The sequence below is a fragment of the Platichthys flesus genome, chromosome 15 (assembly GCF_949316205.1).
Source record: "Platichthys flesus chromosome 15, fPlaFle2.1, whole genome shotgun sequence".
Classification (NCBI taxonomy): domain Eukaryota; kingdom Metazoa; phylum Chordata; class Actinopteri; order Pleuronectiformes; family Pleuronectidae; genus Platichthys; species Platichthys flesus.
Window position 1 is genome coordinate 13,364,977 of NC_084959.1, and position 12,493 is coordinate 13,377,469.

Here is a 12,493-nt window from a genome sequence, read left to right on the forward strand (position 1 = left end):
ATCCATCCTTCCATTATCTATACCGTTAATCCTGGAGTCAATCCCAGCTGACATTGGCTGAGAGGCGGGGTACATCTTGCCAGTGCAACTTCCAGTAGAAAGAAGTAGCCAAAGAAATCCATATATAAAAATATACAATAATCATATATTTGGATATAAATATTAAGAAATACAACAGGCCAGAAACTACACGCTCCACCATAATTGTTTCAGAAAAAAGGAATAAATAACACTGGGAGGTGAGAGGTATTATGTAATTGCTATACTAACCATTATAAGTAGCATATTATCAGCATTGTAAGCACAAGTCGATGGAAAAGCTGGATTTAAAAGGAAATACAAACTAAGGTTTCTGAGCATGAAAATCAAATCAACTGGTTGTGAAGTGTGTTGATGCATTTAAATCTTCATATAAAATATGCCATTGTGTTCAAATAGTCTTGCGCTGGTTTTGGTTCATTTTATTCCTTAAAAATTCACCAGACACCATTTCACATTTACACCATCAATCTATATAACAATAACAATTTGAACATAGTTTTCTGTGCCATTTATCCACTTAAAAATAATTTGAATATCAAAACATATAGCATTCTTCCTGTCAGCAGAAATAGTTAGCACATAGCTTATGAGTTCTACAGCACTTAAGTTATCTCTGACCACAGCTCCTCCCTTTCTAACAAGATTAAAGTTTCAGCTCCATCCAGGACAGATGGACTGAGAGGAGGTAGATGAGGCAGAGACACTAATCTCTGTGATTTCACTCCCCCCTCTCCTTTAGTTCTACCTTCCAAGAATGTTTATAGACAATGGTTAAATAAAGTATATTCAATACACCCGAGAGGTTAAATTTGTGACATAAAAGATTAAATATAAAATTATAATTCCGTCTGAGTGCTGTCTAAACCCCCAAATCCTGATAGTTTGCCCTCCCGAAATGACATTAATATGATAACAGACCTCACAACCTGGCACTTAAGGTACTTGTAAAAAAAACATTTTAACAATATAAAATAATTGTTTGACCCAAATCTGACATGACTGTTCAAAGTTTGAAGATTAATTCCCCTCACTTTTCTTGTCTCGCCACCCTACATCCACAGATAAGATCAGCAGCTCTGATTTGCTCAGAATTCACCACCTAGTGACTGACTGCCATCTTCTTGTCATATTGTAAACTCTCAAGGAGAAATTGGGTGTGCCAGAGAGATTAAAGATTGAGAATCATAGTGTGTGTGTGTGTGTGTGTGTGTGTGTGTGTGTGTGTGTGGATTTCTTCTTCGTCTGATGTCTCACCGTACAGTCAACCCTGGGCTTTCTCCATGCTCTAGCCTGCAGATGCTGAAATAAAGAGAGACAGGCATAGTTTGCATGACATTCCTCAATGACAGACACCAAATTAAGGTTTGCAGTTCAATAATTAAACCGCATTCAAGTGTTTTTACACCGAGGTAACATTGCCACATGTTCACATAGCACGAGGTCAACAAGTCGGTATGTTTATGGGTATAGCGAGGAAACTACTCACCACATGATAGGGCACAGTCACAAATGCAGGGGACGCACTGTGCAAAGAAGCGCTTCCAGCCGCTCTCCTTCTTCTTGCAGTTGTCTATGCGGCTGCAGCCTTGCTTGGGGTGGCCGAAGTAGCTCTTGTAGGCGCAGGTGGAGTTGCAGGTCCCGTTCAGTTCCCTCTCACTTATTTCAACGCTGCCTCGCTGACACATTCCTACAGGACGGTCAGAGTGAATCACATGCCGAGCTGAAAGGGGTCACACGACCTTCATGCCGGTGTTTACTCACGGAGGCACGCAGGTTTCGGCGTCCACAGACCATTAGGCTGGCAAATTCTGGTAGGGTTTCCCACCAGCATGAAGCCATAGCGACATGTGTACCTCACCGCTGAGCCCACCCACCAGTCGTTACCGTACACCGCACCGTTATAATCCACGGCTGGCTTCCCGCAGTTCACTGCCCGCAAACAGGAAAGATGAGCGAGTTAGCAAAACAAGGTTGACAAGAACAGACAGTGAATTTCAAACAGAGTGGTAGTCTAAGTTTTTACCTTTGCACAGGGACTTGTAGCCGAGCCAGCAGCAGCTCGAGTCTCCACAGCGGTCTCTCCTCAGCTCCTGGTGCAGCGCCTTACAGCCTCCTAAACAAAGGGGCGCTGACCCTGACCAGTATATGTCATCTATGAAGTCTGGCTGGGGAATCCATTCTGTCTCTCCTGCAGTAAAAAAACAACTGTTTAATTAACCTCCTCAAACATTAGAATGGGACAACATTGACAGTTTTGGTTCCTGAGGTTTTGCTTTTGTTATTGATGTGATTGTTATTTTATAGGGATCCATTAAGCTGTACAGTGAACATTATACTACCATTAAAGGTCTTACCACTACCTTCCACCTCTTCAGTCCATTCAGGCAGCTGGGAAATTCCTCCCTGGAAGAATCCAAACAGGGAAAACAGCAGCAGAGGGTCAAACCTCACGGCGCCCATGACTGATGGACTCAATTCCTGTGATAAATCTGCAGAGGGATCCGAGACCTGTCATGAACCTTAACACTGTACATCATCAGCTTTGCGAGGTCAACAGACATGGAGTTAGTGGAAGTGAGTATCCAAGCTGCAGAATGAGGGAGCAGAGAGCAGTAACTAACACTTGAACTAAGCTGTATGTGCTGCCTAATCTTCTCCACTACACTAATCTGCCACCATGTCCTCTAAATCATGCTGTGACTGGACACACGCAGCTTTGGCAAAGATTTGTTATGATTCAAATCACCTAATCAGCCGAGCCTTGATAGATAAAAGTAAACACAGCCCATGAGATGACTATGTGGTGTGAAACATTAATTTCGCAGTTTGAATATTTGCCAATAAATCCAAGTAATTATATCTTGACCTTAGTGGAAAGAACAAAAATATAAATATATATGGATTTAAAAAAAACACATCAAGTAGATTAGCTAGAACACATCGTGATCCTTTTTACTGTCTATCCAGATTTACTTTGCTTTTTCAAATCACATGCATGAAAACTAAATCTAGAAAAATTAGACAATACTAGAAAGTCAACACGTTGATTTGGCTCAACTAATATCTTTTTACATGCTGTGAGCGCAGTTTGTTCATCATTGATTGAAAACATCTCCATTCTAGAACTGTTAATTTATGCAAAAAAACTGAGCTGAAGTTGAGCAATCGTATCAGCAGAGGGCACCGTAATGCAACTAAAGCAGTGGCACTGCATATTCCTCAAGATGACTTGATAGAAGTCAGAGAAATGTTGTGTAACATATTAAAAACACTTAGAAAAATTGATTTTTTAAAAACCATTTGTGAAACAAGTTTATTTAAGTTATAAAGCAATTTTGAAAATACACTTTCCATGATCATGAGGTTGGTCTTCTTTGCTGGATCCACATATTATGGTTAATATTAATGTGTGGTGGATGCATTTCTGAAAATCTGGACAGCCTTCCCATCTACAGGAGACTGATCATCCACTAGACATTGTAGCATTAGTATTCAACCATCTCAACATGTTGCAGAACAATGATTTAATTTGAAAAGCAAAAAGAGCCAGGTTCAATATTATCAACCAAAAAGAGATAAAAAGGCTTATTACCTAATATAGGCTTATGGTCAGGACCCTGGAGGATGTTTCCCTTCATTAACACATTTTAATTGGTCATAGCTACATCTCTGCACCAGCCCTCATTAAAGGGTCAGAGAGTCCACAAGATGTTTCATACATACACCATCCAAGAAACAGCAGAGCTGATGACAGAATGTCCTGCATTCAGGACTGTGGTGGTCCAAACATTTGCATCTTTGCTCGGAGCAGTATCCTAGAGAGTCACCATGGCCGAGTCTTCCTCTTCTTGTGACAAAGCTCCAGTGAGAACGTACAACACGCTCTCTTCCTGTTTGCTCTCCTCAGCGCCATCGGTCGGCTCAGTCCTCTGCTCCTCCAGCAGCACCCCCCTCAGTTCCACCTGCAACTCTGCAGGAGCTGCACCTGCAGATTCTTCCTCCAGCCCCTGCCCTTCACTGTGTCCCCCATCCTCATCCTCTTCCCCTTGCCTGGTTTGTCTCTCCCTCATTAACTGCTCGGTGAGTTCGACGCTCTCGTAGCGAATCAACTGCAGCCGCATGAAGCCGTCTTCGTGCTCCTTGTACCTGAGAGAAAACCAGGTTTTCAGTGGTTCAATACTCCACACGTCTCAAAGTCGTGCTACTAGACGGATCATTGCAAGACATACCTGAACCTGGGGTGTCCAGAGGGCCATTTGAATTGGTGCTTTTTGTGCAGATGGACTGTGAGGTTGTTGCCCCTGGTGAAGCACTGACCACACACATGGCACTTGTAGCGAGGTATAAAATTGCCCTGATTATGGAGCAGAAACAGAAAAATCTATTAAATAAAAATTCCACAAAGGAAAGAGTGCAGTTCAAAAATGTAAGGATTCCCCCTTTCACCTCGTGCTCTTTTTTGTGATGAATCTTCATGGTGGTGGAGGTACGACAAGTGAAGCCACACGCGGGAACATCGCAGCGAAATGCCGGCTCGCTGCTGTGGCTATCCAGGTGTTTACGCAAATCGATCAGATTCTTACAGCTAAAAATCAAAAAAGAAGAAAACTTCAATGCAAGTGTGTGTCCACAAGCTAACGTCAATAAAAATTGCTGCTGTTTCAATGGATGGGAAACCTGTATTCGCAGTATTCACAGCTGTATGGCTTCTCGTTACTGTGGCGGAACTTGATATGGCTGCGTAGTGAGGAGGGTGATGGACAAGTCATGTCACAGAGCGGGCATTTGTAGTGGCTCACTGTACAGGCAATGAAAAAGACAAATGAGAGTTGAGATTTGTTGCGATCATCAGTGTGGGGGGGGGGGGGGGTTGGTTTTTACTGGAAGGGTGGAGATCAATATACAAATGTACGACACGGTTTGGAAAATGATGAATAGAATAAACTGAGCACGCTTTTGAGAATATTTAGCTAAAGGTTGAAAAAAGTGCAGTCTGGTGTGTTTAAGGGTGTGACTTCATTTCCACAAATTTGGAAGTCAGTCATACTCCATACTGATTTAGTGCTGCTCATCTCATGCTTTTAATCAAGTAAACTACTACTTAATACTAAAAGATTATTTGTTAATGCTATTTGAGAACATCCTCACTCAAAGCAAAACATTTTTGGAAATACTTTCATTTTCATTCCTTGAGTGAGATGAGGAAAATGTACTGTGACAATGACTGACCGTGGGTCCTCATGTGGTCTCTCAGCAGCCTTTCTGTTGCAAAACGTTTGGAACAGTGAGAACACTGGAACCTCTGACCTACAACCCAATAAGCAAGAATGTTAAATTAAAGAACTAAATATGTTGCTAAAAATATTATCCGTCATCCTGTCATGATTCTGACATTTCTTTTTACCTTCCATGGCGCTCTGTCGTATGATGTGGTCAAACAACTTGGTGTTGTTGGCGTACATCCCCCCACAGCCTGGACATGCCACTACCTTCTCCTGGGTGTGGCTGCGCAGATGCTCCCGCATCTTAGGACGACCCTTCGCAGTGGCTTCGCAATCTGAGGAGAGACAAGTGCAGAACTTGTACTCAATATGCTTAGTATTAGATAGAATAGTTACTTATCCTTCTAAAACTTTTACACAATAAATTTATTATATAGGATTTACAGATTCATCAACATGTCTAAAATAAAATCTTAGGATGAACCATGTACCTTTCCACCCACAGCGTATTAGGAATTCACAGTCTCCTGTTGGTATATCTATGCACAGGCTATGCATCTCCACATGGCGGTAGAACCACTCAGGGTTTTCATATGGTGGTTGCTTGGATAGATATGGAAAAAAAATTAATCAATGCATAGGCAGAGAGACATTCAAATCTACTTCACAGCTTTTGAAACGGAATAAATCCTTAGATTTATCTCATGTCACTGGATCCTTATTACATCAAATTGAAAATACTTTCCACCAACATTATCTTAACAGATTCAAAAAAATTAAAAGTTTCACACGTGTAGACGGTGGTCAACTGTACCTCGCACTCCTCCCAGAGACAGACGAAATTGTCTGGGATTTCAGGGATGATGTTGCGGTTGTGGAAGCCGATGGAGCAGCTGCCGAGTTCTGGCTGAGCGTTGAGCACCTGCTGACCCAACTGCTTCAGCTTGGTGTGGTAACAGTGAAAGAAGAGATGCCGCCGTAACTCCTCAGGACCCTCCAGTGAGCAGAAACCGCAGTCTCTCCAGAGACAGTTTTTCTCCCCTTGGCACAAAAAGCAGAGACCATGCATAAGGAATAGTAATCACCTCTTCTGGGGCATCATTTAACAGCACAGAGCGTGCACTGGAAGGACATTACGTACATTACAACATACAAGGCACTTAGTCGGGTCGAGAGCTCACCATATTATTGAGAAACACAACAGTTACCACAATCATCAACAATTTGGCAACTGTGTGTGTGTGGGGGGAGGGGGGGGGATCTCTTTTAACAGTGAGAACCCTCTGACAGCACCAGACTTGGGACATGGGAATGCTTGATAAACACCAGCAAAGACTTGTTTTGTTTGTATTTCTGCCTCCAGTGAGGTCTTCAGCTATTCAATAAGATACTTGACACAATAACACTTGAACTTCGGTCATTTCAATCTGTTGCAGAACCATGTCAGTGCTCCACTACCTCCTGACTACCCTCCTCAACTAAATGTCCCTTTTACATTCAAATGGCTACACTCGGCTCCTCACCTTCTGCTTCTTCCTCGTCCTCCTCCGCCATGTTCCCAGCACTAAGGTGACCCTCCGCATGTTTGCAGAAGTTTTCCATCCGACTGAAGGACTCCTGACACGGGCCCCACTCACACTCAAATTTCAGGGCTTTCTTCTGGATCCGTGTGTTGGGAGGCATCTCTCTGTTGAGTCAGGCCGAAGCTACAGACGCTGTTACCGAGGTGTGACCATCACCTGCGGAGCCCTGGCTGTGTTTAGCTAACAGCAGGTTTTAAAACACCGAGCAGCTGTGACACAAGCTAACACAAGCTAACAGTCTCTATCCTGGAGCTCTGCGCCAAATGAAGTCACATAGGAAGTCAAATTCTACCTTGGATATCAGCCTCAACACAATAACCTTCTAAAAGCATTGACATGATGTAAACAACAGTTTGTTTTTTACTACGCGGGCTGTGTGCAGTGCAGATACAAGTCCCCCCGAAACAACGCTCAAGTGTTTAATAGTTCCCGGTGCGCTTATGTTTCGTTCTATGGTTCTGCTTCAAAATCCCCTTTAGATTTTTCCATAATCATTTGAAACAATTTGCACAGAATAGTACTTTAATTTCGCCTGTTGTTATTCACTTATATACTTTTTAATTTAAGTCACTGTATACTTTGTCTCAACTACGGAACTAAACATGGCGGCCTCAGTAGGTAAAGAGAACCTGCTTCTGATGAAAAAATGTATTATTTAAATATAAAAGATGAGACACACTAGTGAAAACATCACCAAGATTTTATATTCAATTCCAATAGATCCCTTTCACCTTAATCTTACACATGGAATCTTTAAGAGATCAAGAGTCACAATTATGAGATTTAAAAGTCACAATTATGAGATAGTAATTATTTTGAGATGCTAAGTCTTTATTTTATATTTACTGAGTCATTGTGTATAGAAATTTACAGAAATTACAAGTTACACTAACACTAAATCCAACAACGATGGCAGATTACTTTTTTCAGTTTTTATTTCTGAAGTTGAGCCTTCCATCCCGACAGTAAACCGATTCTCACAGGAAGTTACATTCCTAAACAAAACAGTCCAGTGCCAGTTGACTTCACATTGGTGATGCTGAACCTTTTTTTGTGGGGGGTAAATGCATATCAGTCATAAAAAATACAGTTATGTACCAAATAAAAAAAAAGAAGGTAGAAATCAATAAATTCTAAATATTGTAGTAAGTACATCCTTCACCTTCCATATAATTAGTAATTTACAAACCAGCGATAATAATCTCATTTATCCTTTCTATTGTTCCACTTTGTTTACCTGCCTCCACCTAATTCCATGCAACAGTCATCAGACTCCTACAGTCTTATCTTTTCATCACATTCACCATTCTGTGTGCGTTTGTTCGGAGGTAAAAACCCAACAATCAAAAAGACGTCCAACTTTCCCACTACACTGCTTTTGCTGCATGGATTGATAGTCAAGCAAAGTACATTTTCCCAATGCCATTTTTCTTCAACAGCACCTTCAAGCAATGAACTACTTTGTTTAATATAAATCAAAATCTTCTCAGAGCAATTATTGCTCCATAAACGTCTAGTTTTTTTTTCAGTCATCAAAATTCAGGAGTCTGTCCTGAAGATCAAGACTCTTCCTCAGACGGTTCTGTCCTCTAAAAAACCCAGTACACAAAATGTACTTTCAGGGAGGACATTAAAGATAATTTCAGACATATGTTCATGCTTGTAATCAGTGAAACTCAGACGAGGATAAACAGTAGAGCTGTTGGTTGATGCCATTTATGCTTTTATGTGAAAATGTTCTGGCAAAGGGAAACACAGCACTGATCCTTGCACTTTGAGTCCCTCCTGCAGGTCGAGTCTGGGGCAGAGTAAAAGCGAGGTACAATGGAACCTATTAAAAAGGCAGATGCCTCTAAAATAGTTCCAAAACAACTTTCTCAAACAGATTTCGCTCATGTTTCCAGCAGAGCGGTCTAGACGTCATAGAAGAGACGCACCAGATGATAACGGATCCCAAAAGCCGCTGCGCTGCCTATCACCTGAAGGAGAAACGAGATAGAGATGAGCACCAAGGGAGGCATTCATGTACTTCCAGTGTATTTGGACAGAGCAGCTCTGGTATACCTGGATCGTGAGCATGATGACCGTGAGATTTCTCTCATGGATGGGGCCGAGCAATTTCAGAACCAGATTTATTAAAGTCATGTTGTTGCACTCAATAAAGTCATCATCTCCCTCCTCAGCTCTCTGCACCTCGAGCAGCTTCAATAACTCTGCCACCTGTTGAGGATCAAACATATTTCTGTTATTACCCAATAAAGCGAGTTGGAAGCCTGACACAGATCTGCATCACACACATGTTTACCCACCTGCACCACTCATCACTACATGCGTTTTGTTAATAGTTAACCTGATGTCAGAGCTCTCATTCGCTTTCACATCTCCATTTTTAATGAATCAATTGTAAAAATTATGAAGTGAAACAAAACGTATTATCTGTCTAACTATCAGGTTAATCAATAAGGGAATTCACATTTAATCAGAGACTGGTCTGTGAGACTAATAAGTCAACCAGCAATATTGTTTTGGGTTTAACTGCATTTTATTTTCAGTTACTGAAAGTATAGTCTCACTCTTGCAATATGCACAAGTCTTTACTGGAAAAAAAAGGATCAGCAACAGTTTTGACGATGGAAGGATCGTTTATGTGAATAATTAGAAAAAATGTCAAACATCTGATTGTACCAATTCCTCCACAATGAGGATTTTCCACTTTTACAGACCTGCAGGGAAATGTTTCAGCTCAATAAAACAGGGTTTACCTATTATCAGAACAAAAAAAAAAAGGTATATAAGATTACACAAAAACAAGAGCTTTACCTTTAATATGAGGAGACCTAAACTAGAAAGATCCTTTCTTTTGAATTTAGAGTAACTCATCCCCAGCTTGCCTGTGTCTCGATTCAGTCTATTATTTGTAGGAACATTGGGAGAAAGACAAAAAAGGGTACAAATTAAAACAATTGGAGAATATAATTCAGCAAAGATGAATGAGAAAAACACCTCAGGCAGTGTGTTACCTGGGGAGCCGGTGTCTGGGACAGGGGATGATGTGGAAAAGCTGAGGCAAGGAGTAGACAAAGTTTAACACTTGAGGAATGAAGAACAACAGCATTGTTTTGCTGAAGTGTCCCAATATGCCAACTACAGCAAAAGTCATTCCGGCAAAGTAGCAGAAAGTGTCTCCAACAAAGACAGATGAGGGGTACCTGTGAAAAAATAGGTTGCAAGTTAGACATTTTTTATAGTAAAAGGACACCTATGTATCCCACCGCACTTTTAAATATAGAGCAGATACCTACAGTACGAGATGAAGGGTGGGGGGGGGGGGGGGCTTAACTTACCAGTTGTGGTAAAAAAGTGCAAGTGTTGTGAAGAAGAATGGTATCATGAAGTAGAGGGAGAAAACGTGGTCATCGCGGTAATCTCCTGATAAATGACAAAACCAGAACCCAGACCAAATGATAGTAACTTAGTATACAATGAATATCAGGTGAGCTAGAGAGCCAAAACATCCACATTTTAAAAACATAAATGATCCTATTCATTCCTAAATAGGTAATAAACTCTGTATCCGATGTGATACGAGAGTGAGCTCTGTAATGAGGAGGAGGAGGGACTAAGCAGCCACACACACCATTGAGCTCCAGCAGGTTGAAAACGATGATGGAGCCGGAGATGAACAGGGCTTGACCTGACTCGATGCCGTTGATGCCGGCCAGGATGTTGATGGCATTCGTGCAGAATACTGCGAGCATCCCCATGTAGACGTAGTAGAGAATACCTGCAGGGATCAGAATTCACATTGTTTGTTTAGATAACAGGTATAATGCGTTTCCTCAAAATGTGTGTGTTAATCAGCGTAATGGACAGTAAAGCTGATGTTTTTATGTTTCTATTTACAAAACAAAAGACAAAGTGAAAAGCAGGTTTCTTTTCTTTACAGATTCATGTGATTCATTTTAAAAGAGATGCCAGACAGAGAAAATGCAAGAGGAATCATAAAATCTGCATCTGGCCTGGGAACTAAAGCCTGACGATGAAGATATTTAAGGGCTGATATCGATGTTAGGGGGTAAAACATTTCTGATTCTGATATATATAAGAACCTGAATGGAGGAGGCAAACATGTATTATGGAAACATCGATGCATAAATGCTGATACTGGTATGTCTGTGAAAGGTACATATAATATCAGCAAACTGGTAAATCAGTCAGAATCAACTGGGAGCATCTTCAGATCCTTCAGGGGGAGTTGGACAATTTGATCATGGGGTAAACAGACCTGTGGTTACAAGAAAAGTTCTGCCAACAACCGCACAACTCACCCAGATCCAAGTTCAGGCCGAGCAGGGATCTGAAGGGCTTGGGCACCACGATGACCGTGTTGCCAAAGTTGGTGAAATAGACCATGAGCAGCGGCAGCGAGGCAATGGTGGGCAGCAGGAGCTTGTGTCTCCAGCGCAGGTTCAGCACGTCGTCGGCGAAGCCCAGGAAGATCATGCAGCAGATGGCCAGCAGGGCACCAATCAACTGCACAAACTGACCCAACACACAACACCAGAGGTCAGAGCTGCAGGGGCAAACCACGTTCAACATGGGGGAGAAAAACACAACATCGGCCGACCCACCTCATCGTGAGGGAAGCCCATGCACTGGTCTCCCACAAAGCAGCTGAGGAAAGGCACTGGGATGAAGCAGAAGAGGATGATGAGGAAGACCGTCCCACTGATGACTCCTTGCGACTCTGGGCTGCAAACACACGTGACCAGGAGGAGACACAAAAGCGAGAGTTATTGCTGGAAAAGAGCACAAGGACTGCCAAAGTTGATATAGAGCACAAAGTGAGCGGAAAACCCATCAGAGGACGGACGGTCAAATGACTCACACTTCCTTTTTGGATGTTTTGTTCAGGTCTACTCCGAACAACCTGGCTTTGATGAAGTGGTCCTTGAAAGCAGGGATGAGTACCAATGTGGCCAAACAGCCGATGAAGGACATGATGCAGTTGAGGACCAGCGGCACGACCGGGACCGGTGCCGTGTTTCCCGGCATATTGGCGAGTCAGCGTCCGACAGATCAAGTTTAGGTTTCCAGCTAAATCTGACGTTTCCCCCCCCAACTTCAGACGATCGATGCACGAGCTTCGGCTGGAGTCTTCACGGAGCTACAACATGTCACTGCGCCATGTTCAGTGCAAAACACACCTCTGTCAGGGGAAGATTAGTCCACAGGTCCCAGTAGAGATCCATAGCAAGTTTCATTTCAGGCTGTTCATGGTGGTTTGTGTCCACACGCCTCCAAGTGACTGAACTCCACGTCTCTGTTAAGACCTCCTGTGTGACGACACTTCCTGTTCAGCTCTTCAAAACAAAACTTTGGCAGCGTTTCATGGTTCTGGTTGGATGTATGCAAGTTGTGTGTTCAGAATATATCGTTGATGGTGGTTAATTAATACAGTGATGTTTTTTTTTTTTTTTTTTTTACATAACAAGGGAATTGCTCCCGAACAAAAACTCTTGCCCTCGTTTAACTCACACGTAAATGATCATTTACATTTTTTACTTCCGGTCAGTGTCAAACATGTGTTGACACGGAAGTGAACTGTCAGAAATTTTTTTTTTTAGGATTAATCAAAACACAAAA

General features: G+C 42.1%; 3 protein-coding genes across 4 annotated transcripts; all 3 read right to left on the minus strand.

Moving 5' to 3' along the window:
- Positions 1–571: 571 nt before the first annotated feature.
- si:ch211-117m20.4 (sushi, von Willebrand factor type A, EGF and pentraxin domain-containing protein 1) lies at positions 572–2,615 on the minus strand. 2 transcript variants are annotated; one of them, XM_062406805.1, is made up of 5 exons: positions 2,403–2,615; positions 2,066–2,230; positions 1,804–1,971; positions 1,529–1,729; positions 572–1,341 (listed from the first exon to the last, which is right to left on the minus strand). In XM_062406805.1, exons 1-5 carry the CDS (start codon positions 2,500–2,502, stop codon positions 1,328–1,330), a joined length of 648 nt encoding a protein of 215 aa, XP_062262789.1. In that variant the 5' UTR covers positions 2,503–2,615; the 3' UTR covers positions 572–1,327. The 2 variants fall into 2 exon arrangements, with proteins under 2 accessions (XP_062262789.1, XP_062262788.1); XM_062406804.1 differs by having other exon boundaries at positions 2,397–2,615.
- Positions 2,616–3,323: 708 nt separating this feature from the next.
- hinfp (histone H4 transcription factor) lies at positions 3,324–7,235 on the minus strand. Its single transcript, XM_062406930.1, has 9 exons — positions 6,788–7,235; positions 6,079–6,305; positions 5,756–5,867; positions 5,447–5,599; positions 5,272–5,349; positions 4,720–4,840; positions 4,489–4,627; positions 4,272–4,396; positions 3,324–4,188 (listed from the first exon to the last, which is right to left on the minus strand). Exons 1-9 carry the CDS (start codon positions 6,945–6,947, stop codon positions 3,858–3,860), a joined length of 1,446 nt encoding a protein of 481 aa, XP_062262914.1. The 5' UTR covers positions 6,948–7,235; the 3' UTR covers positions 3,324–3,857.
- Positions 7,236–7,764: 529 nt separating this feature from the next.
- dpagt1 (dolichyl-phosphate (UDP-N-acetylglucosamine) N-acetylglucosaminephosphotransferase 1 (GlcNAc-1-P transferase)) lies at positions 7,765–12,192 on the minus strand. Its single transcript, XM_062406242.1, has 9 exons — positions 11,736–12,192; positions 11,479–11,599; positions 11,176–11,389; positions 10,485–10,631; positions 10,192–10,276; positions 9,868–10,056; positions 9,668–9,755; positions 8,912–9,067; positions 7,765–8,826 (listed from the first exon to the last, which is right to left on the minus strand). Exons 1-9 carry the CDS (start codon positions 11,900–11,902, stop codon positions 8,761–8,763), a joined length of 1,233 nt encoding a protein of 410 aa, XP_062262226.1. The 5' UTR covers positions 11,903–12,192; the 3' UTR covers positions 7,765–8,760.
- Positions 12,193–12,493: the final 301 nt, after the last annotated feature.

Bases quoted from the DNA above. Each gene is read 5' to 3' on its own strand.
- si:ch211-117m20.4 (XM_062406804.1), bottom strand. From the start codon at position 2,502: ATGGGCGCCGTGAGGTTTGACCCTCTGCTGCTGTTTTCCCTGTTTGGA. The intron at 2,231-2,396 runs GTAAGACCTTTA...TTTTTACTGCAG, and splicing joins TGAAGAGGTGGAAGGTAGTG to GAGAGACAGAATGGATTCCC. The intron at 1,730-1,803 runs GTGAGTAAACAC...ACCGTCCTGTAG, and splicing joins GCCGAAACCTGCGTGCCTCC to GAATGTGTCAGCGAGGCAGC.
- dpagt1 (XM_062406242.1), bottom strand. From the start codon at position 11,902: ATGCCGGGAAACACGGCACCGGTCCCGGTCGTGCCGCTGGTCCTCAAC. The intron at 10,057-10,191 runs GTAAGTTAAGCC...ATTTTTTCACAG, and splicing joins GCACTTTTTTACCACAACTG to GTACCCCTCATCTGTCTTTG. The intron at 9,068-9,667 runs GTAAAGCTCTTG...GATCCTCAACAG, and splicing joins TAGGTCTCCTCATATTAAAG to GTGGCAGAGTTATTGAAGCT.
- hinfp (XM_062406930.1), bottom strand. From the start codon at position 6,947: ATGCCTCCCAACACACGGATCCAGAAGAAAGCCCTGAAATTTGAGTGT. The intron at 5,868-6,078 runs GTACAGTTGACC...TATCTATCCAAG, and splicing joins GTCTCTGGGAGGAGTGCGAG to CAACCACCATATGAAAACCC. The intron at 4,628-4,719 runs GTTTCCCATCCA...TTTGATTTTTAG, and splicing joins TGTGAATACTGCGAATACAG to CTGTAAGAATCTGATCGATT.